Genomic DNA, 26,949 nt, shown 5'->3' with positions numbered 1-26,949 from the left:
TCTTGATGTACCTCGTTAGACAGATTAAAATCTGTCCTCTATCGTGGGCCAAGGCTGGAAAAGCTGTGATCTCGTCAGGAGGAGTTCTTCTAGCTGCACGCCTGTTGTGCTCTGCATGTAGGTGAGGGGCTGGACTCCAACTTCCTGTTGGCTGCGTGTCCTGTTGTCTCTGTTTGTTACTGGCACGCAGCTCATCAGCACTGTGAAAAGCCGCTGCTAACTGGCTGCCCGGTGTTGTACTCTGCCCATTTCTTTCAAGGTCACTTTGCTGTCTCTCTTTTTTATTTCCTCTCATGCATCTCCTCGTATGCATCTTAGATATTTTCCAGGTTGTGCTCCAATGTTCCATCATGTGCCTGTTAAATTCCTCTGCACACATTTAAAGATTTATTGCTTAGAAATGTGTGTTTGAATTACAAACATGATGCCTGAACTCTTCTGTCTGAGCTGCAAATAGTTTGTGTCGTATTTCTTTAACTGTGTATGTAAATGACCCCCAAAGTACTAGTTCTGCTATAAGCATTTCATTTCATTTCATGAGGAACTATATCACTCCGGTCATTTCCAACTCTCTCTGTGATGGCTAATTTTAAATTTTTTGACATTGACATAGCTGTATGTTTGTGCTGCAAGACAAGCCCATGGTCATAAGCTCAGGGATTAGTTTTATCTTTGGTTAACAGCAATTAGATCATCAGTTTTATGCTCATGCTACCTTCTGACAACAGAAACAGAAACATGCATCAATGAGAGCATTTGTGTTGTGTGAAGGGATGCGAATTGATCGGATTTTATTCATCCCAGTGCCGTCGTTTCACCGATTCTGCTGCCCTTGTTCATTGCTTTCTAAATAAAGTAAGTCTACGTATTAACTAACTTATTATCTCTGAGTGTGAACAGAGCAGAAAAAGGCAGGCATGTGACTGAGGTGAGCATAAGGTCCACTGTTTCACTTCTGTTTAATCTGCTAAGCCTGCCTGTGTGGCCTTAATGTTATTATAACATATTTACCCTCATAACGGACGTGCCGCTCTGTTTCCCAATCAGTGGCACTCGTGCATAGAGTGTCAAATACATGGAATTCTTGGAATTTTAGCTCATGTTGGGTAGAAACGTGTTTTAGCATATTGCCGGTATTTCCACCCTTACACGACATGATCTGGCAGACGTCACAACAAGCACTGTCGTGTTAGACCTCCGTGCTCAGTTTCCAGGCTGAAATCAAAAGCACAGGGGAGATATTATTTGTCTGGACTTGTCAGTGGACATTAATGTCTAAACTTTTCCTCTGCTCTGTTCACATACACCTTCTCTGCTGCTCACTCTCTCTACCACACACACACACACACCTCACTAGTGATGCACATTTCAAGCAAAAATACGATTCAATAGCTTGTTCACACTTAAGGCTGCCTAAGCAACGAAGTATCACAGACTGTTTGTGACCACATCTACAGACACCTGACTTCAATCTACTGCTCCCGATGGGCGTAATACCAAGTGCCAGTAAAAATGAAGGAAAATATATTTGTTTAACAAGATGATAATCTCATGAATTATTCAATCTTTTATATTTTAATGACTTTTCGAAAATCCCGGCACATCCCTACACCTCACACACTGTTCTGTCCCCAACACGTCATCTTTCTTCATGAAATGAGGCCATGCTTTGGACCTGCTCATCTTCACCACCACGACTCCTTGTTGCATGTTTCCAGCATCAGTTTGACGTCATTGTTTTGTCAGAAAAGCATGCCGGCTTCGATAAAAGGAATTGATAAGCTCAGAGACGATTTCAATGGATTGGGCAATTTGGAACCAGTCGTCAACTGGAAGCAGTTCTCGGTTTCCAACCCTAGTTGTATGTTGGGCTAATTAATTAACACAGCTTTCCTTCCTGAGACCAAACCAAGCAGCCGTTGGTTGTCTGAGTGGTTTGTCCATCAAGGTGCCCGTTGATTAAAGGTGTCAGAGCAGGGCTGCGGGGCCCCAGTTTCTTCGTCAACTGTGTGTCATATGTACACAACACATATGTATGTGTGCGTAAGTGTAACTGGATATTTTCTACTTGTTTGTCACGGCCTATTTTCCTCTTGTGTTCCAAGAGGAAGGATTATAGAGATTAGCGCAGGGCTCTCTGACTCTGCTCGCTGCGAAGCCAGCCAGCGTCCAACTCTAATGTACAGCGCAAACACACACACACACAAACACACACACACACACAAACACACACACCGATAGACATTTTTGTTGGACATCATGTTTTGGTAATAACACACTACACCTTCATCTGAGTTATGTTCACCCACTGCCAGTGTAAAGGTGGACTCACGTGAGTGGAGACAGCGCCTGGCTTAATCAGATGTTTTTTTGTCTGCTGCAGTAATCTGTGTCAAGGAGGGCTTGGAGGGTGCGAGATGAGGATTATAGTTTCCACTCTGGCTGCCGCACGAGGTTCAACAACCCCCGCTCATGTCATCCCAGCTTCTCACCCATCCTTATCTTCATAACACCACATCCTAACCTCTGTTGCCAAACAGCCCGAAGCACTTATCATAACATAAGGTCATGAAAATATTAAGCTTTTTTTAAAAACACTACTACAAATTGTTGTTTAGTGCATTAGCTAACACCAAATATCGGCTGTAGGAGGTAGAGACAGTTGGCTACTCAGCTTCCCAGCTAATTAAAACATATACAAAAACAACAGCAATACACAAAAATATAGTAAAAAAAACTCTTAATATAGTATGAATTAGAAATATAAAAAACTATTCATCAGTAAATAGCTGGCAGGCCTATGCATGTTTAAAGGGAAGCTTATTCCATGGTCATCTTAGTGCTTTGGAGGCGATACAGCGACCATAAAAAACCTGGACCGAGGACAGCTTTCAGGAGGGGCGGGAGAGAGAGGTCACTTCTTCACTCAGTGCACCAAGTACTTGTTTTCCTACAAAGCCAACTTCATGTTCAAGAATCCTCCACCACACAAATGAGGCAGAACTTCCCTACATGTTGTGAAAACAGACAAAAAGAAGAAAACCAGCTCTCTTGGCAGCAAGAGTTGTGCACCATGTTGGTTAATTCTGACAAAAATATTGTGTCGCTGCAGCCCCTCTGCACATGCAGACCTCCTGCCAGATCCAGGCTGAATGTTTTGGCCCAAGTTTTTATAGAATGATGCACAAGATATCAAGAAGATCAGGGTTAGCGCTCCCTACGTCTCACATTATATGAGGAAATAGTTCAGCTTGTTCTGTCAGCTTGTTAAAACACTGCTGTCACGCAGAGATAAAACAGCTGCTGTTAGCTTCCTCCTTGTTTTTTAGTCTTCCTTCCTTTCTCTCCCTTCCCCCAGAATCCCCCCCCGCCCCACCACTGTCTTTGTTTTCTCGCTTCTTTCCCTTTAAGGGTTACCACCCAACAACCTGCTTCGGATGCTGCTGATTGGTGGAGAGCTTGTGATGGGGGCTGGCCGAGAGTGGGGCTTGTGAGAGCTTTACCAGTGGTGAGGCAGCGCTCAGCTGTCAGAGAGCGTTCAGCCTGCAGCAGAGGCACAAGCAGGATCTGCCTCTGCCTGCCTCATCTGCTGCCACAGCACTGGTCCAAACCTCAGTGTCTACAGGACTTTCTGTCTCCACAAGAACTGCCAGACACGGAGTTAAAAAGGAATTAAATAGCCACTAAATTTTGGCTTTTTCTTGTTTCCCTTTTATTCCCTTCCTGTCCTTTGTTTTTGACCAGCAGAATCCAAGACAGAAGAGACGAAGCAGATCATCATCACAGCAGCAGCTTCTGAAGATACTCTGGGAATAACTTGCAAAAACCTGCAACCTTAATGCTAGACACTACAGTCTGCGGATTTGAAGTGTGCTACAGAGTGTGTGTGTGCACGTCCCCGCCAGATAGGGCCCCCGCCACATTGTGCGTGCGAGCGTGAGGAGGCTGATGCCCCTGGTAGTGTGGTCAGGGCCAGAGGAGGATGGGTCCGGCTGTGGAGGCTCAGGCCCAGAAGGCCGTGGATGCAGAGCAAGAACAGCAGCAGCAGAGCCAGCAGTGCTACATGGAGAAAGGGGTGATGCTTGAGCCCTTCGTACACCAGGTGGGGGGACATTGCTGCGTCCTGCGCTTCGGGGAGCAGACTGTCTGCAAGCCCCTCATCCCTCGTGAGCATCAGTTCTACAAGAGTCTGCCTGCTGCAATGAGGAAATTTACCCCCCAGTATAGAGGTAATGCATGTTGTGTTGTTGTGCTGTCTTTACTTCAGCGCTCTGTGTGCATATGAGCAGGTTAGGTGGGAGCTGATCTTTTGCTGGCATGCCTTGCATGTTTGCAAGTTGTGTGCAAAGTGTAAATGTTGAGATTGTTAGAAAATGGAGCTCCCTGCTCCTGCTCGAGTGTTGTTTCTAGGTGTCTGCAAGCAGCATGTACCAAATTCTGCCACGGGAGGGTGCTGCAGCTAAGACTGCAACTGTGCCCCCTGCAAACAGGCCACAGAGTACTGATGTCCTGTTTGCAGGGAGAGGTACTACCACAGGTAAGTCAGGTTTGCTCCCCCACCTCCATTTATTTTTCTGGTACACAGCCAAAGGGATAAAAGTGAGTTTCCTCCTCGCTCTGTTAGACAGAGACCAGGAAGTCATCTGAAAATAGTCCACAAACTTTAATGGACTCACCATCACACCCTTTAGAGGATCTTTAAAAGGAAGAGGACAAACAGAGCCTGTTGGATGGTTTAACATGTCACCTCACATATAGATTTGACACATGTCTCAACAAGATTCTCAGGTTTTATGTCATTTCTGATAGTGGTTAAATCAAAACATCCTCTTTTTCAAAATACTCAGCCGAAACTAAAAAAGCTCAGCCGTCTATTCTTTATCCTCCCTTTCCCTTGCTGGGCCGTGAATATTTTGTGGCAGCTGTGCTTTCGTTTCCATGTCAGCATTTCCTCCTCTCTCTCTTTATTTTCACTTAATCAGTCCTTCTCTCCTTCCCCTCATCCTGGCTTCTCTCTCAGCCGTATTATTACACCACGAGGAGGGAAAGGCTGCTAACAAACGTTAGGAATAATCTGGAATGTTTTATCTGTGTACGTGTGCTGTGATGCTTTATGGTTTCTCTATGCTACATGTGCATATTGATCATTTTGTGTGAGATTAATTTTTTGGTAATAAACAGAATTGATTTAAATGGCGTAGCCTTGTGTCATTTGTGTTTGGGCTGTTATTTTCTCTATACCGCTATATGCTTTGTAGCATTAAACTTAAGAGCATGGTCTGGTTTGTGTGTTTGGGTTCACACAATTAAAACCTGCCGTCTGCACATTGATATTGATTAACTGATTGATTGTCCTTTCATCCTGTCATTTTCTTTGTTGCTTCCATCCTCCTTTCTGTCATATTTCTGTCCAGCTGTTGTTGGAACAGAAATCTTAAAAGAGATTTGCTTGTAGACACAAACTACTACTGCAGAAAGCAGCACAATGAGGACAAGACATTTTTAGCGCTTGTGTTATCGTCTCAGCTTTTTTCTGCTTTGATGCTTTATGAGAGATCGTCTTCACTGCTCCGTGGCACAAATGTCTAACAGGCATCTCTTTGTCTCGCTCTCAGGTGTGGTGTCGGTGAGCTTCGAGGAGGATGAAGAAGGGAACCTTTGCCTCATTGCTTACCCCCTCCAGAGCGACCCAGATCTGGAGAACAAGGACCCCTTGGCTGACTGCAAGCCCAAGAGCGAGATGCTCAAATTGGGGAAAACGACGGCGTCCTCAGTGCCTGCGGAAGATGGCCGAAGCCGCTACTCTCGTAAAGACAAGGACAAGAGGTGAGTGCAGACAGAGACGGCAGCGCAAGGAGAGACTTGTTACTCATGGTTAAGTAGGTCGATGCATCAACAGTCGGAGGGCAAAGTGAGTCACTTTCACACTTGCTCATGTAGATTAAACTGAGGATAAAGAATCAATCACCCCAGAACGGCCACGCAGCCATGACATATTTAAAGCAATCTTTACTTTTCCGTGAATGGTGAAGCTTTAGTCTGAAGAGCCACATTAATCGACTGATGACGTGTGTTGAATTATACATGCTGTACAAGCGAAGGGAAAACTGGCTCTGAATACTGTGAGAGACTGATCCTTGGCCTTGGCAGTTAAAGAGGAGGTCACGGCCTCTGGGTTATAAAACTGCAACAGATGCACGTCCGAGCATCGACACAAACGCTAAAGTCTATGATATATGAGGAGGGTAACTTGGGATGTTCTTTGTATCAGATGTAACAGCCCTCTTACTTTACACTCTACTACCCACATACATACTTTAACCGCGAACAGAAGCAGATACTGTGCCGGTCTTTTCGCTGAAACTAATGCGGCTCTCTCTCCCTCTGCTGCCTCAGTGTTCACAAGCTGCAGGAGGATGTGGAGCTGGAGTGGCTGCAGCAGGCCGAGGTGCTCTACTACAGACTGGAGTGCAGCCACAGTAAATCTGTGCCGCAGCTCAAACACAACCCCTGGAGCCTCAAGTGTCAACAGCACCACCTCCAGAAGATGAAAGAAAACGCCAAGCACCGCAACCAATACAGTATCCTTTCACTGACTGAGGACTGGTCCATTTAGTTTCATTCAGTATGACAGTGGAATATTAAAAGGATCAATAGGTTTCTTGATATTGCTGCGACTTTCCGGTACATATTGGAATGATAATAAGAGGGAAACCTTGTCAAGAAGTTTTAAGTTGTAAGCTAGTGTAGATGAATTAGTGTAGAAGAACGCCATAGGCTTTTGTCTCTGGCCTCCTTGACTCAGTTTCCCAGAATTCATTCTGCTGGAGAACCTGACGTGGTGGCCCACTCTGCCGTGCGTGTTGGACCTGAAGATGGGCACGCAGCAGTATGGAGACGATGCTACAGAGGAGAAGAAGGCCACGAAGATCCGCAGGTGCCAGGGGAGCACAGCGTCCTCAATAGGAGTCTGCCTCTCAGGCATGCAGGTGGGCTCAGAGCCAAGAGGCCGTCTTAAAGGAATACTTCACCATTCTGGCATATATGTTGATTTAAGTTAAAGGAAACTGATTCAGTTTCAGCTACAAACAATTAAAACACATTATGTCTCATTTTGTGACCTGTGCTTGTTTTTCGATCCTTTCAGGTGTACCGGTGTGACATGGGCCAGCTGATGTTCATGAGCAAGTTCCACGGCCGCAGACTGAGCCTGCAGGACTTCAAGGAGGCCTTGTACCAGTTCTTCCACAGTGGACGGCGTCTGCGGCGTGAACTCCTCTCCCCGGTGCTGCACAGGCTCAGAGAACTGCAAGCCGCCCTGGAGGAAGCCGCCGAATCCTACCGCTTCTACTCCAGCTCCCTGCTCATCATCTACGACGGGGCGCCCACCCAGAAAGACTCACGCCGACACACTGACGACGGCCTCTCGGACGAAGAGGATGAGGACGAGGAGGTGGAGGCTGAACCAGAAATGGAGGAGGAGGGGGAGGAGGAGGTAGGTGAGGTAGCGGGCGCGCTCGGTTTCCCCCACAGTCCCTCCACGTCTAGTGACAGCAGCAGCAGCGACGGGAGCTCAGGTGTCAGCCAGGCGTGCTTGTCGCGCTCAGACCCCCGCAGCCCCATGGTGGACGTGAGGATGATAGATTTTGCCCACACCACCTGCAGACATTACCAGGGGGACAGCGTGGTGCACGAGGGACTCGACAGCGGCTACTTCTTTGGTCTCCACAACCTGATCACCATCATCTCCGAGCTGGAGAACCACAGCAAAGACTGAAGGCTGACGCGACACACACACGTATTCAGACACAAGACGAGACGACGGAGGGACAACAAGCACGGACTATAAATAACAGAAAACAGGAATAAAAAAAAACGATGTATCCAAGGTACTGTGGTTCTTATGTGAGTGTGTGTGCAAGAGTAGACTAACGGTTTATGGCTGTTCTGCTCATTTTGGAGTTTCAGCTCAAGTGGAGGAGGTCACACGATCACCAGACCCCCTAATGACATCATAAGCGGAGCCAAATCTAAACGGAGCGTTTTCACACACATTTCAGGAAGGATGGAGCTGGAGAAAGAGAGAGAGGGGAGATCATCCTCTGAGTTTGAGACACAGGTTTATGTTGAAAAGACATTACAAAGTGCTTTTTGCGTAATATGGGGCCTTTAAAAAGGTTAAAAAAAGTCAAAATTAGACTTTGTTGTAGCCCACCCTTCATCGGACATTGTTCCTGTTTCTGCTGTTGGTGCTTCTCAATGTCTGTTGTGTGTGTGTGTGTGTGTGTGTCAGTCAGTCTACGGGGATATGAAACAAACCTACTCGTAACGTAGAGGAACCACATCTGATGCAGCATTTCACCGTTTGTCACCGTCCTCTGTTTAACAAAGCTCATCGTTAGGAGGCAGCAAATAAACGCAGCTCGAAGTCTCGTGACAGTCAGAAACGTTTTTTTCCTTGTGTACCGATTTTTCCAAAGAAAGTGTCTGCATTTTGCACACAACAAACACGCACTGAAACAAGTGTGTGTTTTACACCGAGACAGGGTCGTGCGAGAGGGAGAGCAGGAGTCAGGAGCATCCTTTTCCCTGTTGGCCCTCACTCAAAGAGACTGTATTCATCAGGCTATCAGAGACAGATGATCTAGAGTTTTGTCTGTATTTGACATGTTTTCATAAAATAAACTAAAATTTGAAAAAAAAACAAATGTGAAGGGAGAGTACTACATTCCATGTGATTAATGTTATAATAATAATATGAATTAATATTGTTATTTGACATGTTTACCTCTTCTGTGTATGTGTTGTCCACAGTTTGTTGGGGGGGAGAAATTAAAGCCTCGGGGTTTGTGGTAACGTCCGTGTCTTCTTTCATGTTCGCTGCTGCTTGTGGACTTTAAGTTAAGTTAAGTTAAGTTTCATGTGATGTGAGGTCTGTGGTAAAAACACAAGATTCCCCAAGTACATCCTCTGTATAATCTGTGTCTGCCTCAGTCTGGAGGAATGTGTTGCTGTTGCAGAGATGGAGACAGTGGGTGGAGGGGGGGTGGGCGATGACGGCCTCATGCCGCCTCAGCCAGTCGTGGTCACCTCCAACCAGTCTGAGGCAGACAAAGCAGAGCCGGATGGTCTGCTGTCAGAGTCACAGCATCGGTGTGACGTGAGGAGCTGCCAAGCAGACGTAAGCGTGTGTCGACAGAGAGCACGGGACCGTCACAGTCACATCTGACTCACTCTGGCCTAAAATGTGCAAAACAAAAGCACGATTTTACCGAATATTTCACCTCTAATGCACTTGGTTTGTTATGTTTTTACATTAAAACCTAAAATACTGTTGGGACACAGTTTTAAACGTCGCTCAGGGCCGTTCCACCCTGATTGTTTTTGCCTTGAGTGCATCATGAATGAAGGCTGTGTGCTTGTCTGACGGTGAAAACAGTGACCTCCTGCCAATCACCATCTGTCACATGCTCACTTGGTTCCTGACCTGAATCGGCCGAGTTCTCCGATGAGCTCTGACATACACAGATTCATTCTGTTTAAATGAACTAAAAATAGCCAAACATCATATTAAAGACCACAGCATTTTTTTTATTTTTTATTTTTCTTTCCATATAAAGAATAAGAATAAGAATGACTTTATTTATCCCGGAGGAAATTGTTGTGCCAGAGTGCAGTACAGAGGTCAAGTCACAACAATACAAAATATTGAAATACAAAATTGAACAGAAACTTAGACACAATAAAATACAATTAAATTAAATAGTCTGTCCCTTTTTAAAACAAAAAGTACAGATTGAATAGTACAAATTTGTGAAAAGTGTCACAGTGTGTGAGGTGAAGTGTGCAAAGTAAGTGAAACTATACAGAATAGAATACTTTAACAATTAAATACGATATGTGCAAAGTGCAAACTGCAAAACTGGGGAGACAAAGTGAAAGGGAATGACCTTTACAGTTATTGCACATGATTCTGCTGAATGAGTCCGTTACGTGTCCATCCTGCTGGTGGAGGAGGCCTTATACAGTCTAATAGCCACAGGTAGGAAAGACCTCCTGTGGCGTTCTGTGGTGCACCTTGTTGGTCTGAGTCGATAAATGATTAAAAGCTTCTATTTTCTTTGAGCACTGAGGAGAAATGTTTCAGTTCTTCCAATCCTGACGCTTATCTGTAGCATGTTATAACCTGCACATAACATTGCTGTCATTGGCTGATGGTGAACACGACTTACATGCTGCACATGTTAAGTCGTTGTCAGTCCAGGACTTCACTCGGCCTGTAATCCTGTGGCGCTTTAGGACAGTACAGCAAAAGGTCAAACCCTTTGCCGTTACCCAGTAAAGGGTTTGACTGAGCAGACAGACACTTTAATCTTTAAGAGTCCAGGTCAGGGCCGGGTTACGTGGCTTTATGAGCACATGCTGTATTTACACACCACTTTGGGACCCCAGTATTTGCCGTGTTTAATGGACTGCCAGAGATCATCCGCAGAGCCCCAGTCAGTCCCAAAGCATGTGGTGTTTCTGTGCTGCGTGGTTATGGAGGAGCTGGAAAGATTGATAGATGAGAGGACGGAGTGAGGGAGAAGATAAGCTCCTCCATCTCCAATCTACTGGGAAGAGAGGGGGGGTGGTAGGCGGTGTTGCGTAACAGCCTCAGGGTCAGTGGGCTGCTCTTAACCATCAAAATGATCCCATTCTGTCATCATATCGTATGTTTGCATACGGACATCACACCTCGCGCATACTGTAGATTCACTGTTATTCTATACCATACTGCTTGCATACTTCTACACGGGTCTACATGTGTGCGTCCTCGTAGCTCATTGCTTGGTGAAGGTTGCCGCTGCAAGTGGAGCAGTTGCATAACAGTGGTTAAAATCACTATGGCAACTGCAGCCGTTGCTGGGAATTAAATAGCGCCTCATCTTTTTGGGCCGCGAGAGTCACACCCCGGTTCATCAAAGCATTGATGCCACCACACTCTGTTGATCCATCACATCTCGTGAACATGCTGGTGGCCGTTCACACAGTCCTGAGTGACTGGTGTGCGAATGCGCCGCCTCCAAAAGAACACAATGAATCCACTTCTTCGTGTCGACAAAGTCATCAGTTCAAGGTCACGCACGGTGCAAAATTAATCCCACTTGTTTGTTCACAACCATCCACTCATTTCCTGATCTCTCAGCAGTCCGCTCATTAGACTGAGGAGAATCTAATAACTGTGAAGTTATTCCACTGTTGAAAGGCTTCGGTCCTGCTCCTCTGCACGCAGCAGACAGTCCAGACCAAATTTCACTACCACAGCTCCACTTTCCTCCTGGCTAGCTGACGTTTATTGGACTTGTCCTTGACTGTCTCTCAAATAGAGATGACACAGCATGCAAAAAAAACAGAGCAGAGGTTTCTATTTTTATTTCTGACTGTTTGCTCTATTTACTGTAAATCTGTTTTTCATTGTCACCCTCTGAATGTTTTGCATGGATCCTGCTTCACACTTAAAGCCTGGTTCCTCTTGCACATCATTTTCATTTCCTTACACACAAGATATCACACAGATTTTTTAAAGCAGTCTTTGGTTGAGAAGTGCAGCTATTAAATGCGACCAATCTCTGTGCTAGCCCCTCACATATAATCCCCATCATGTCTCACTGCCATTTGAGAATTACTCCATTGTCCTTCACGCAGTTTAGCACACAAGCTGCCTCAAGCGGTGACAACGGAGCCGGGATTGGAACCGGTCCGCACCGTTGTGGCCAAGGTGCATGGTGCCATCCAGTTCTCTCTATTTACAGAGGGCAGCACCAATCAGAAAAGGGGAAGAAAGTAAATTCCCACACACAAGAGTGAACTTTTTTAGTCACATTTCTCAAGACATATCAATCATAAAGTGCTTTAATACAGCCACAGACGTGCAAAATCTACAATCATACATTCAAAATCCTTAAATAAATACATAAATAAAACACTAAGGTGATAAGTGTGTGCAGGAAAAGAGAAATGGGACGTGGTGTGTGTGTTGCCTTCTACTCAGACAGCAGCATTGTCATTAAAACAGAAATAGCCTTTTTTTTCAGGCTGCACTCGTTTGTGAGGTTTTAATTTGGCAACACACTCACACATGAGCTCCCAGTTTTTTTTATTAAGCGTGACTGCCAAAGTGAGCGGTGTAACAGTGGGCACAGAGACGACGGTTTACATGGTGTTGAGATTCAGTCACGAGGAGGGAAGCTGTCAGATTTCGGTAGATTCGCGGAAACATAAAGACAGAAAGCGAGAGATGCTTGAATCAGGAATACGGCCGAGCCTGTTTTGACAGGTGCTAAACTGAGTTTACACAACGGTGACAAGCTCTGAACCGGTGGTTACATAAACGGGTCAATAATGTGATGAGGGAGAGAGAATATATGTAGAAAATACAGCTGCCTCTCTCGTCTTTCTCCTTCCTGAAGATCATACAGAATGATTAATCTCCTGACAGGCTTAAAAATCAGTATATGATGTGATCAGAGTTCAGCCGCTACTGGAAAGTGTGTGTGTGTGTGTGTGTGTCAGGTTAGTTTGGGACAGATTATAGGTTTTATAGGAGGGTGTGATGAGAAGACATTTACAGAAGGAGCGTACGCTGCACTGACATCCACAGCGCTCCTTCATGAGCGACCTCTGACCCCCGTCACAGCTTCTCCTTGTGCATCAGATTTCACACACAGTTTTATTGTGTTATAACACCGAATCAAAGTGGACTTGATGTGGCTTTTTTGATCCACAGAAAAAGACCCTTTAATGTCAAAGTGAAAACAGGTCTTTGACAATTAGATGTTACAGGAGCCGTATAGTTTATTAAGTCGTGTGTGTAATGTGACTCCAAAGCTCCAGGCTGGTTTAAATCCACACCATTCATTACTTAGGTGCTGCTACGTGAAACGGGGTTTTAAACTGTGCACAGCCTGTTGTGTTTTCCTTTACTCTTGTTTCACTTTGTAGTCAAGAACTTATTAACCTTACAAGCGTGAAATTGGTAAAAAGTCCACTCCTTCATGCCATAATGTGTTTTATTCTACTGAGTACACGTCTAAAGAGGTTTTAGAGGCACCGTGTGACTGTGGTTATCCTGTGATTTATTTGACTTATCCCACCACCCACTGCAACCACGTTCGTCACAGAAAATAAAGAAATTTGAATTGAATAGCAGCCGACTTTCATCACTTCATGCTCAGCCAAAAGACACTTCCTGAGCCCTCAGCCCCTCTATTGTAGGAGCACATATTTCCTTCCTTTTCCACACACACACACACACACACACACACACAGTGTGATCAAAAAGGTGTTTAATACAAACATTGTATACTCATTTTGCACAAAGGATCTATTTTTAAGTTCAGCTCTCAATCGCTGCCCTGATTAAACCAATAAAACTGAAGCTGAAGTTCTTCTGATCAGGCCAACCAGTCACAACAAAGACATGAGCTATAAATATGAAACATGAGTCTGCAGTCATCATATATTATATTATATTATATAAATGAGTATTAAACCTGAATCATGAGACTTACAAAGTTTCCACGAATGATCTATGAAATAATCTGAGCAAATATTACAACATGATTAGTAAAATCGTGCCTTAATCCCATTCCAATCGGAGGCATTCAATTCATAAAATCCCTGCTGATCCCACATCTCACATATGCCACATTTTAAACCATGTCAATACAAACAGGAACTTGTGGGTTTTAACCCTGATATAGAATCAAACAGGCTCAGTCTGCTCGAACAGTCGCAGAAACAGACCAACAGGCAGCAAAAGCAAGAGAGCAAAATCAAAATCAAGCCAAGAACGTAATTAGAGAGTTACATAACCGCGGCAGTGACGCTGCTGACCAGGCGTCAGGGCCCGAACTGGCCCGAGGCCGCCGTCGTGCCCACGGCACGCCGGTCCAGCCTGTCAAACTCATTCACACTGACCTCCTAATTACTATAACGAACCATCAGAGGCACCGATTAACTCTGCACACACTCTTTATTCAAGCTCACCCATGAAGGTCAAACGATCTGAGACTTTCTGCCCCCTTGAATCAATCCGTGGGTGTCATTACTACTGCCAGGGCTCGATTGGATTAGTTGGGATTACGGCAGTTTGGGTTCAGGGTGGAGAAACAGATAAACACTGTGGTTAATCAGAGCCATTGTGAAACAGTTTTGGGTCGTACGTGCCTCAGCTGTCCGGTCTGACGCGTCTCAGAGACAGACAGACGAGCCGTTATGACAAATTTATCATGAAATAAAAACATCACAGATTATAGTTCAGCCCTCTCTATCCCCCCCATCCACCCACTGATATCTCGTCCCCGTCCCCTACATGTGGACGAGCCTCTGTCCTCACTGGTGGGTTTACATAACCTCTTCATATGCGTAAATAGTATGAATGTGTGTGTGTGTGTTTACATGTGTGTATGATGTGTGTGAGCGCTCATTCCCAGCTGGCAAACAGCTCAGGAGTCATGTAACCTCCGAGAGCTGTGATGTGACGGGAATGTGACATAGATTTAACACACATCTATAAATGTTGTACATAAGTAAGTGTGTCCGCTTAAAAACACCAGAAAGTGCAGCTCAGTTATATAATTTCATTTTTAAATGCTTCCATCATGCCATCTCACTGTTTAGCAGTTTAAAACATGAACTAAACTATTAGCAACAGTCAACATATCCACTAATCTCCTGCTTTCATGGTAAACCAGGATACTTATGGTTGTATTATAAGCGGCCTCATAATGACATTACATCCATGGCGCAAGCTAATGAGCCGCAGCAGCACATTTAGACATTAAGGAAGATGAAGGCAGCAGCTCGATGCTGTTACACAAACATAAAGCCCTTTACGGTTAGCAGGAGGCTAAACTATTAGCAATATTCCACGTAGTCGCACCCATAGATGAGTTATTAGAGGTCTGATAATGACGATACATCTGTGACAAACACATTTAGATATAACAGGAAAATGAAATTAAGCTGCTTCCTCCTGAAGTTCTCAGAAATAACTCGTGTTTTATTGGATTTATTCTCTGTTCGACAGTTTGATGAGTCCGTCCTCCTTTATTCGGGTTGCTTTGTGAGCAGCAACTTCTTCTGCATGACTTTTCTTTATTGAATCAGACTTTCACCAACATCTGAAGCGACGTGCACAGCTGCGTCTGTAGAACAGCCAATAGGAACTCTCTCTCGCTCTCCGTCTCTCTGCGAGGAGCTGTGATTGGTCAAAGCCAACAGAACCAAGAGGAACCAAACTTCAATTACAACATGCTGAAATTTTACTGTGGGTTTTATTTGCCTACCCCGGATTTAATGTGGCCGATACAGTAGATTTATAGTTCCTGTGTGAGTCTTGGTGACTCTTTTGCTTTCCTATCATCTGCTGATGAAATCTGCCCGGTGACTGACTACAACTCCTGCGCACTCATGTTTATTCTACTCATCTCTAAAAATATAGGAGGAGAAACACTGACTCATCTAGAGCAGACACAAATTAGCCGACTGGCCTTGTCCCGACAACCCTGCATGTGTGTGTGTTCAGCCTCACACACACACCACACACCTCAGGGTGCTGCTTGTCTGTGTCACTCTGCACAGCATCACCATGTGGAGGCACATGTGTCTGGTTCTGTGTAGGTGAAGGTCAGGTTTTTCTCTCCGAGAATGAGATCAGAGCACATTTGGTTGGATATGATGATTAATTTTTTTTATGACAGCAGCAGCAGGTTGTGGTTATAAGGTTAATAAGGTTAAGTCGTCTTTTCTAGAAACACCATTTAAACGTCACACTGTGTGTCAGCCACTAATGGGAAGAAAGTAGTTTTGTCTGAATCACGTAGGAGCTGGTGTAGACAAGATATCTGAGAGCACGACTCGAATACCAGACTTTACTTAGTCAAAAGGTTCATTAGACTGGTGATCAGGCAACAAGTCCATCAAGGACAAAGTAAAACAGCTTTACAGAAACACCAAACATGAGTATAAATAGGCTGGAGAGTTTGACTCTGAGGCACAAAGACAAACCAGCACAGGGAGTGAAACACACACACTAAATAGACTGAAGAGGACGAGGATGACGAGGGACAGGTGAGACCAATCAGACAATCACACAGGCAGGAGGTGACGTGTCCGAAACAAGAGAAGAAGTAAGTTAGTGAGACAAAGTAAACTGGGACAAACGTCACCTAAGAGACGTCACAAGTCTCTGATTCACCTGTTAGATTATCTCCGTCTCTAAAGCATTACTACATTAGTTTGTCAATTATTAAAATTTCACAGAATATTAGTTTCCACCAATTTTTATGATAAATTCAAGTCTTTTTTTTAAAGAAAAAAACTTTGCTTAAATGATAAACATTATATTGCACCTTTCAAAAACAAGTTACAATAAAATAAAAACTGAAAATAAAAATCACTGAGATGTGAAACTTAAATTTATGTACAAGATAAAATAACATGAATATTCTAAATGTAAGAATTCCTGCTTTTCTTTTCTTTATATGATAGTGAAGTGCATATTATTGGCTGTTGAACTGCCGGAACAAAATAAGTAATTCGTTTCACTTTGGGGTCTGTTTTTGGAAATATTTTCAACTTAAATAAACAATCAAAATAAGTTACAGCCATAAAATGACGTCATAAATGACATAAAGACACTATAAACATCCTACATATATACAGATATACAGATTAGATTGCATTAGATAGATAAATTGCACATGGATGTGGGTTAATTACGTTACGTATTTACATTAATATGTAAATAAATGATCAACCAGTACAGTTTCACATTGTAGATTTTATGGAGTAAAGTGATTGTAGTGACAGAGGTGACTGATGGTGATAAAACCATGTGCACAATGATTCATTTCAGCCAGTTTGTAAATACTGACACACTTTTGGAGACATTTTCTTTTTTTCTTCCAGATTTATTATCTATTTATTTTCATATATATATATTCATATGTTTTTATACTTGATGTGACTTTCCCCCCAAAATGTCACCTGGTTTAATCAGACGAAATGACCCACAGCTTGGCCTTGGATTAGAGCTCCTCACCTGGTTCACTCAGCTCACCTTCATGGAATTAAACAGAGCGTCTTTTTTCTCTTTTATCAATACGTGTGAATTTATTGATGATTATAAGTTAGCTAAAGAGGAAACCTTATCAAACCTCATCAGACTAAATCCTGCCTGCGATCAGTTTAAACTCAGATAGTTTTAGAAGAAGTTTTTGTTTTCTTCCGCTGAGCTTTGAGTTCTGGGTTTTTAACGCCGGCTTCTTTTTTACTGTCGAGCTTCTGTTTCCTACCTTCTCTCATGTGTTTGTGTTTATGTAGTTCAAGTTTAAAATACTTTAATAAATTGCAAAATCGGTGACATCTTTTAAATCACTTCTTAAAACTTAACACTTAACACTGAAACTGCTCTGTTTTACATTTAATTATTGATTTTATTTAGACTTTAGACTTTCTTTTTTAGACTTTATTTATTATCACTGTTGCTGTTCTTATTTTCATTATTCTTTTATTTTAGTTTAATATTATAATTATTATTACCCTTCAAGAGTCACTTTGAGGCGGCAGGCGTGAAATCATGTTTCTATGGCAGATTTCAGCAACGAGGCAAATCAAAGTGCTTTATGTAAAAACCATTAAAAACCATTTAAAAGGACATTTAAGTACAATAAAAGGCAGAGATGATGCAGAATAAAACAAGCTAAACTAGAATAAGACATGAATCCATCCAATCCAAAAGTATGAATATGACAAATATCTTAAAACGACATACAGAAGAATTAATAATAACACCATCAGATTACATAGGCTATTTTAAAAGGCCCATTTGGAAATATGCATTGCAAAGTAGCTTCGACCGATGCTGCATACTTGTTCCCTATACAAATAAACTTTGAATAAATAAATAGATAAATTACACTGAATTTGAAGGTCATATAATGCTGATTCCTGAGCACAGAGCAGGTAAATCCAAGGCCAGTTTTTGTCTTTGAGGCGTTGAGCCTGAGGCACAACATGCCCTCTTACTTTTGTCAGTCCTTATGCAAATGTAGAGTGTAAATAGCTTTGTCCCGGGTCTATTTCTGTGGCCCGGGGCTCCGTGCATCAGCCGTACGCTGATACGTTTGGGTTTACGCAACTGAAGGTTATAATGTCCTCCACAGGTAAACACAGGAGCGGCTGTACTGTTACACCAGTATGCTATCAAAAAACTGAATCAGCATTCATGCTTTATTTGCATGGATTTGTCCTCTGTATGAAAAGATAATGGATATTTGTTTGTGTGTTGCCACAGACTGTTTGTACTATCTGGCGCTGAGGGGCTGATTGCACATGATGCATCAGGCTGTGTTATCATTCTCAGATCATTAAAGCACTGCAGATCAAACAATAATTTCTGGATCGTTCGCTCTTCATGAAAACACGAGCGTGATTCACTCCAAAGTGACTAATAATAACTTCTGTTTAGCATTTCAAAGCCGAGCTCGAGCGCAGTTTTCTTGTGACTGACAGGAGAAATTGTACGCTGGATGAAACTGTTCAAACGTCTGGGAAAGTGGAGACGTGAGGCGGCCTGTGTGGTATTTGCTTGTCCTCACCTCTGTGTTAGCTCACAGCTCTGTGGTCATTATGTAACCACATGAACAAATATCTCTTTATCTGTCCCAACCATCCTCCACCACCTCTGTGTGTGTGTGTGTTTTCTGCTGAGAAACAAATACAGTGATGAATGACGGTGGTGAGAGTTTAATGAGAGTTTAGACGGCTCCAGTGCATTGATATTATGGGTCAGTGGTTAAATGTGCCACCAGCACTGTGGTGCTCGCCAGCGTTCACTGACCCACAGTTTAACCACGGCAACTACAACGAAGCGATGAGACCTCATCACACGCAAACTCTTAAAGTGCAAAGTCATTTGCAGTGGAAGCCACATGAAGCTGAATACCGACGGCAAACATAAGCGGATGTAGCCGCCGTGGCGTCGACCTTTGGTTTGTGGACCACTGCTTTGAAGCATCAAGTTTGGCTTTAAGGGCGCCGCCATCTTGGTTTTTTGGAGCCAGAAGTGGCTCCATGAAGACCGACGCCGATTGATTAGTCATAAAGTAATCCCGACCTGAAGCATACCCGACTTTACTGTCCATTTTCCTCTAAATGGGACCATAATTTACTAAATGAACATCCTGCTGTGCTGAAGACAGTAAACTAGCGACTGAGACCATGAACTCAGGAAAATGTTCACTGAGCTAAATAAAACACTGTCAACAACCATAGAAAACAATGTTCTCCATGTTTTTAGGAATAAATCAGACTATGAATGACTATGATGAAAACAGTCAGGAAACAGATAGAAATATAACTGTATGTTGGTGTGGCTGAAGTAGAGAAGAAGACTGAATTCATGGAGACTTACCGTAAACCCAACCATAACCATTTCTACATCACATTACTCTTAAATCTAAGAACTAAACCCCCAATCTTAACCTAATCTGACATTAACCACTGACCCAAAAATCTTTTTACCAACTGAGGACGCGGCTTTTAGCCTCAGTAGGACAAACTGTCCTCAATCAACTGGTCTTAAGTCTGGTGTGACACACACACACACACACACACACACACACACACACATACACATACACATACACACACTCATCCCTGGAACAACACTGAGCTCTAGTGGTGAAAAGTGACATCATGAGAAACAACTGATTTGTCTCAGACATCAGTCTGACTGAACTAAAAGAACTGATAGAAAATCATTCCACCTTAAAAATGAACTCTGTTCTGCTAAAAAAGTTTTACAATAAAAACTTTTCACATAATGTCATGCTGTTATATGTAGTGATTATTGTGCATTTGTGTAATATGTGAGGAAGGAAACTGCATTTAGTCAAATAAACAGGAAACTGCATCACTGCGGCTCTTCAACAGCACAGTGAAGAAGACGAGTGCATCCTGTGTGAAGTACAAGTACCTTCAATTTGTATATAAGTACAATACTTGAGTAAATGTACTTAGATACATTCAACTTCAGCCCATTCCTGATCCCGTATTGATCTGTGTCACATAAATACATCCATGGATCTTTAAATTGTGAAATTTATTGAGAATTTTCTGGTACAGGACACAAATCCTCCAAAGCAGACTCCACAACTCTGTCCCCAAAAATAACAATAATCACAAATCAGCTTTATAATTATACAAAACCTCCTCTGTTGACCAGAGTTGATCAAATCTATTTTTAAAACACACATGTCATCCTCTGGAAGCTCATTTTAGGCTTTTACACCAATAAAAAAGAGAAGCACCTTTGTGGGAACAGCTTTAGGGAGTGCCGTCTTAACTCTATTATTCTAAAAGTGGACGACTGTGGTATCATATTTATACCGTGAACAAGCTTATGGTGCCGTCTTCTATGCAGTGGTATGCTGGGGAGGAGGGACAGGAACAATAAACGGCCTGTGGACCCTGCAGAGGAGCTGACATCACCTCTCACCCCCTGAAGCAGCTCCTTCAGCCACAGACTGCTACACCCACAGTGCAGGAAGGAGCGCTTTCACAGCTCCTTCATCCCATCTGCAATAAAACTAAACTAATTCAAGGTAATGTAGTTATCTTTTATCACCTCCGTCACTATTATCACTTTACTCCATTCAATCTACAATGTGAAGCTGTTTTTATTGACAATTTATTTACATATTTAGGGCGATATCTTAGTGTAATTAATCCACACGCACGTCTGTAAATCATATTCATCATGTCTTTTATCTGTTTATATGGAAGTTGTATATAGTGTATTAATGTTTATTGTGAATTTAAATAATTTATGTCTTATATTATCTTGTACTGTTTGTCTTTTGGGGATTAATACAATGTATGTTTCCTTTAAATAACCTTAAAACAAAAGATATTGTCAGTACAAAGTTTGCAAAAGGAAAAGCAATAAAGAACTAAATTATATGAAAAAGTGTGTCATGTAACAATAACCAAAGACAATAAAGAAAAATATTTAGAGTTTTACAAATTTCTACTTTTTTGCTTTACTTCAATACATATAGTACAGCATCTGATTTCTGTTTTTAATTTTTTCTATGTGTGGCATCTTTTTAGTCTATTTTTACTTGTTAATGTAGTATTTTTTAACACACCAAAATAAAAATATAGGTGTTTGTGTCAGAGGGAGGAAGCAGGCTGCTGATGGGTCTGCAGGAGGGCGCCCCCTGGAGGACGGGAGGGCTCAGTGTCAAATCATAAATATAAAAAATGATGCAATGATTATTATCATTAATTATCATATTAATTAAAGATGTAAATAGACGGGACTGTGTGTGTGAATGTGTGAATGTGTGTGTGTGTGTGTGTGTGTGTGTGTGTGTGTGTGTGTGTGTGTGTGTGTGTGTGTGTGTGTCCCGGAGGAGTGACGTGTGCTAGCCGCCTGTCTGGTGACGTGTCTCTCCGGCTCTCTCTCTCTCTTTTCTCGCGGAGCGGCTGGATGGAGCCACACTGACCCCACTCAGCACCCACACCGGTACCAGTAACTCGGCAGGACTCGGCCCACGGACACCATGGGGAGTACGTGACTTTCTTCTCTTGTCCACGCGTGTCGAGGCCGATCTGAAAAGCCGCCTGCTGCGGTTTTTTAATCGGAAGATACCGGACGTGAGAGCGTCCGTCTGGCAGGCTAATCAGCTAGCTTAGTTGTAGCTAGCTTATAACGGCAGCTAATTTGAAGTTTCTGTTTTAATCACATTTTGTCTTACTGGGGTTAATTAACGCCACTAAGACGTTATTCCTTACACAGTGTTTGTGTTGTCAGGCAGGCGTCAAAGCTTCCTCTTTTAAAGTGATTCCTCGCTCGTTAAGGAGGTGTGCGCTAACTAGTTAGCATCATGCTAACGGTAGTCAACGCTAGCAGCATAAGGTGTTCATCTAACTGCTGTAAAACACCTTGTTTATTCTCGCTTTTCACGTGAGCCTGGTGGTAAACTTGCGGTGGCCAGATTGGCCTGCAGGAAACGTGCCAACGGTGGCGTGAGGTTACGTTAAATCTCTTGCTGTCAAAGTCAATCTCAGTGATTGAGACAGCTGATCAACACCAGCACTAAACATTCAGCAGCGAGGGCTCAAGCCTCACTGACAGGGAGTTATTCTCACAATCACTCAAGTATGCAAGTATTTATATCCTGATGTTGGTGGTGAAATACTCTCCAGCTGTTTAGCTGGTGGATAGTGATGACGAGGCATGCAAGCTCAGACCAATAACTCATGATAACACACTCACACATTTACTGCTGAGAGCTGCTGACCTTCACTGTGGTGCAAATGCAACGTTGCTTCTGTCTCTAATTTGTCTTAAATCTCTCCCTTTCTTGCAGTTAAATTTTTGGAGGTCATCAAGCCGTTCTGTGCGGTCTTGCCAGAAATCCAGAAACCAGAAAGAAAGGTATATTTGTCTTTTTCATTTCAAATCAAATATTAAGGTAAGGTGTTTATTCACCGTGCGTATATTAATGGATGCTTTTGTTTATCCTCACAGATTCAATTCAGAGAAAAAGTACTATGGACCGCCATCACGCTATTCATCTTTCTGGTGTGCTGCCAGGTTAGTGTCTGTTAATGACAACCATCCCATCGGTCATGTTACTGCTGATGGCGGTTTGTGACTCTGTTTTCTATCTTTTTGTCGATTCAGATTCCTCTCTTTGGCATCATGTCTTCAGATTCAGCAGATCCCTTCTACTGGATGAGAGTAATCCTGGCTTCCAACAGAGGTGCGTGAATTGTTCAACGGGCTTAATCACAGTTGTTGTTTTACGTCTTGTGCGGCTCAGTCAGTGTTGTTATCAGGCCTGATATAATCTCATTATCACATGTGATAGTCAAAGGTCAACAGTCGTGGTCCCTTACTCATTGTTTCAGGTACTGCTGCTATTGTTGTCTTAACGGACGCTTACTGTGACACTAATGCTGTCCACGTTGTCCACCAGGTACTCTGATGGAGCTCGGTATCTCACCCATCGTCACCTCGGGCCTCATCATGCAGCTGCTGGCTGGTGCCAAGATCATTGAGGTGGGAGACACTCCCAAAGACAGAGCCCTCTTCAATGGAGCTCAGAAATGTAGGTCTACTGCTCACTACATTTGCTATTTTTACAACTTGTCACATACCTTTTGAAGCCTCAATAGAAAAGATATTCTTTGAGGATGGCAGACACAGAACACTGTTTGAGTTTTCAGTAGCATAAGTGCTAGCTGTTCCTGCACGACTGCCAGTTGCAAAATCTTTTTTTCATATCTTTTTGCAGTGTTTGGAATGATCATCACCATTGGACAGGCCATTGTATATGTTATGACTGGCATGTATGGAGACCCTTCAGAGATGGGTGCTGGGATATGCTTGCTCATCATCATCCAGGTTAATAAAAACTCCCCCTGCTGCTCTCTAACCTACACTTGTTACCTGCTAATCGTCTCCCTTTGTGGGATAGGCAGAAATCAGAAAATTCAAACTCTGACTGCCATGATATTTTTATGTAGTCAAAACTAACCTCCCGTCCGTCTCTTCAGCTCTTTGTCGCTGGTCTGATTGTCTTGCTGCTGGATGAGCTGCTGCAGAAAGGCTACGGCCTGGGCTCGGGTATCTCTCTCTTCATCGCCACCAACATCTGTGAGACGATCGTCTGGAAGGCCTTCAGCCCCACCACTGTCAACACAGGCAGAGGTATGGCCACATTTTAAAGCGGAGTGATGGTTCATCCTCGTCTGCGGTATAACGACTAACCCTGTGATTCCTGTTGTTTTCTGCAGGTACTGAGTTTGAGGGAGCCATCATTGCTCTCTTTCATCTTCTGGCCACCCGCACAGACAAGGTGCGCGCCCTGAGAGAGGCCTTCTACAGACAAAACCTGCCTAACCTCATGAACCTCATCGCCACCGTCTTTGTGTTTGCAGTGGTCATATACTTCCAGGTGAGCTGGCAACAACACCTAATTACAGTCCTGTGTCTTACCTGCTTTTATTGCACTTAAGGAAGCCAGACTCCAGGTTTTGAAGCAAATAATCAGCTAAGTGATGGTCACACTTTATTTCTGCAGGGCTTCAGGGTGGACCTGCCCATCAAGTCAGCACGCTACCGTGGTCAATACAACACCTACCCCATCAAACTGTTCTACACCTCCAACATCCCCATCATCCTGCAGTCTGCGCTGGTGTCCAATCTCTACGTCATTTCTCAGATGCTCTCAACGCGTTTCAGCGGCAACTTCCTCGTCAACCTCCTGGGAACCTGGTCTGTAAGTACATGACATCTGCCTCTCCTCCAGTACATCCAGTCAAGGTCTTGGCAGCGACCTTAAAGTCCAGGATGTTGCGTTAGTGAGTCTGTTATTTTCACACAGACAGTTCAGGCATCTTGCTAACAAAGTCTTCTTTATTTAGGACACCACGAGTGGAGGACCAGCTCGAGCCTACCCAGTTGGAGGTCTCTGCTACTACCTTTCTCCTCCAGAGTCATTTGGTTCTGTTCTGGACGACCCGGTTCACGCTGTCATCTACATTGTCTTCATGCTCGGCTCCTGCGCCTTCTTCTCCAAGACCTGGATTGAGGTCTCAGGATCCTCCGCCAAAGATGTAAGTAGATGCACAACGGCATGAGAAAAAAAAAATCATATCACGGTTATACTGACCAAAATTATCATGGTTGTTGTTATTATTGCACTATAATGATCAGACATTACTGATGCACCATGACTTGACACATGACTCATACAGCTGCACGACAGCGTGTAGTGTTATGAGCACTAGAGTTTACGTTATTGACAAGCTGTATGTAAGTTATACAAACATCATGCATTGAGCTAAAAGTCAATTCACCTTTTATTCGCCATAAGATTATTGGAGTTGGTCTCGAAGATGATCACTCTGATTCAACCCAAAACATGGAGCGCCGTCTTCCGCCGTTTTTTTTTTCTTTAACGTTAAACAAATCCGTGCTGCGCCTGCGTCTAGGATACTGATGCCAACTTTGGTTGATGCTTGACAGTATTTACAATTATGTTTTCAAAGCACTGCAATCAGACACAGTTTCAACAACATTAATAAAGTGATACTTACTGTAGATTAACAGAAAGGTTTGAGTTTACTTTCTGTCTTTACTGTGGGATGCCTGGTATATCTTTTTTTGGCTGTTTCACATACACACGTTACCCTTCATCTCTTTTATTAACTGGACAACCTCTGGAACTGCGAGTAACCTGCTGAATAACTCCAGAAACTCAAAGCGTGTGTGTGTTTCTTGGCGACTGAAACGTGGCTGTAATGGACTTGAGGATGAAGTCATAACGCTTTTTTACTGTTACTGTTACAGAAGACCGTTTCTCTCCTAGATTTTTAGAGCGATTAGTGTGTCGCACAAGCATTTGCATATTGCTCTGTGTCAGTCCCATGTGAAATTAACAGGTGAACTTAACTTGTCCTGTATGTCGCTTTGTGTGTCTCAGGTGGCGAAGCAGCTGAAGGAGCAGCAGATGGTAATGAGGGGACACAGAGAGACCTCTATGGTACATGAGCTCAACAGGTATGAAGCGAACAGAGTCTCAGATTTCATGTTTCCGTCGTGCATCACATAAAAATTGCCTTCCAGAATATTTACGTTTTTATAATTGACTCTTCGCAGGTACATCCCCACAGCTGCTGCCTTTGGTGGCCTCTGTATAGGAGGGCTGTCAGTCATGGCCGACTTCCTGGGCGCCATCGGTTCGGGTACTGGAATCCTCTTGGCTGTGACCATCATCTACCAGTACTTTGAAATCTTTGTAAAGGAGCAGAGCGAAGTGGGCAGCATGGGAGCGCTGCTCTTCTAGAAAACACCAACCTTCTGACACACATCAGACACAAAGCATCCATCCTCCATCTTTTTTCTTTTCCCCTAATTTTGCATTTTTTGCAATTCGCACAATCACGACATTTCGCCGCTGGGATAGGTAATTTTTCTCCACCATCTCTAGCATGTCAGTGCTGAGAAAACTCTTTCAGTTACTCCCAGAGTTGAGCATAGCATTGTGTCTCTTCAGCCCTTGTACTCCCAATAGCTATGACCGATCTCTCTGCAGGCTGCCTATGTCCCCACTGACTGTCTTCTCAGCGAAAGAATGCCTAAAAGCTCACAAGTGTGAGGCGCTGTCTTTGACTGACCTCAGGCTTTGTTCACAGCAGCATGTTCAAGGAACACAAAGACAGCGACAACATGTTAGTGCTCATTTCAGGCTGAAAGCACCGTGTCTGGACGTTAACGGGGAGCTGAAAGAAAGCCCCATGTCATGCTCACCACAGGCTGCCATCATGCTTGAGGTTTCTTGGGGCCTATAGTAGGATGTGAAAAGTATAAATAAAAATATGCTTGTACTCCTCATAAGGTTTCTGGTGATCTCAGACAAGCTCTTGCTGGTTTTAATTTACCTTTTATTTTGATATTTTAAATGACGGACTGTGTTTTTATTCACTCTGGTCTTACGTAGGGCACAGTGTTTGTCCTTTTATCTCTGGGTCCTCAAAGGAAACCGTTGTCTGTGTCGTCATGCTCTTTTATTCCCAGACTGAATCGCTGCACAAAACTGCCGAGATGGTCGGGATGAGGGTGGGTTTGATAGGGACGAAATGGGGTTTCATTTTGATTTTTACTTTATGTAACAGACATAATTGTGTTATTAAAAAAAACAGGATTTTTTTTCCAACACTTGTGTTTTGATTCCTTTTGTCTCCTTGTTCTTTATAAAGATGGGATACTATTCAGATAGTGATGAATAACACATACCAGCATTGACACTAAAGGGCAGTAAAACCAAAACACATTTGCAGCAGTGAGCTTTGGTTTAGTTATTAACTCACTGGAAATGTTTA

The 26,949-nt window shown here is 43.3% G+C and overlaps 2 protein-coding genes across 2 annotated transcripts; both read left to right on the top strand.

The window, feature by feature from the left end:
* The first annotated feature begins 3,566 nt into the window (after positions 1-3,566).
* Positions 3,567-8,856, top strand: LOC139219273 (inositol hexakisphosphate kinase 2-like). Its single transcript, XM_070851087.1, has 5 exons — positions 3,567-4,229; positions 5,616-5,826; positions 6,397-6,581; positions 6,814-6,989; positions 7,148-8,856. Exons 1-5 carry the CDS (start codon positions 3,983-3,985, stop codon positions 7,775-7,777), a joined length of 1,449 nt encoding a protein of 482 aa, XP_070707188.1. The 5' UTR covers positions 3,567-3,982; the 3' UTR covers positions 7,778-8,856.
* Positions 8,857-21,519: 12,663 nt separating this feature from the next.
* On the top strand, positions 21,520-26,783 carry LOC139214006 (protein transport protein Sec61 subunit alpha-like 1). Its single transcript, XM_070844742.1, has 12 exons — positions 21,520-21,624; positions 22,428-22,495; positions 22,589-22,654; positions 22,745-22,823; positions 23,040-23,171; positions 23,358-23,467; positions 23,620-23,773; positions 23,860-24,020; positions 24,147-24,344; positions 24,490-24,681; positions 25,551-25,627; positions 25,727-26,783. The coding sequence occupies exons 1-12, from the start codon at positions 21,618-21,620 to the stop codon at positions 25,911-25,913; spliced, it is 1,431 nt and encodes a 476-aa protein (XP_070700843.1). The 5' UTR covers positions 21,520-21,617; the 3' UTR covers positions 25,914-26,783.
* Positions 26,784-26,949: the final 166 nt, after the last annotated feature.

Source organism: Pempheris klunzingeri, chromosome 2 (genome assembly GCF_042242105.1).
Source record: "Pempheris klunzingeri isolate RE-2024b chromosome 2, fPemKlu1.hap1, whole genome shotgun sequence".
Lineage (NCBI taxonomy): Eukaryota > Metazoa > Chordata > Actinopteri > Acropomatiformes > Pempheridae > Pempheris > Pempheris klunzingeri.
This window is presented reverse-complemented; position numbering and strand designations above follow the sequence as displayed.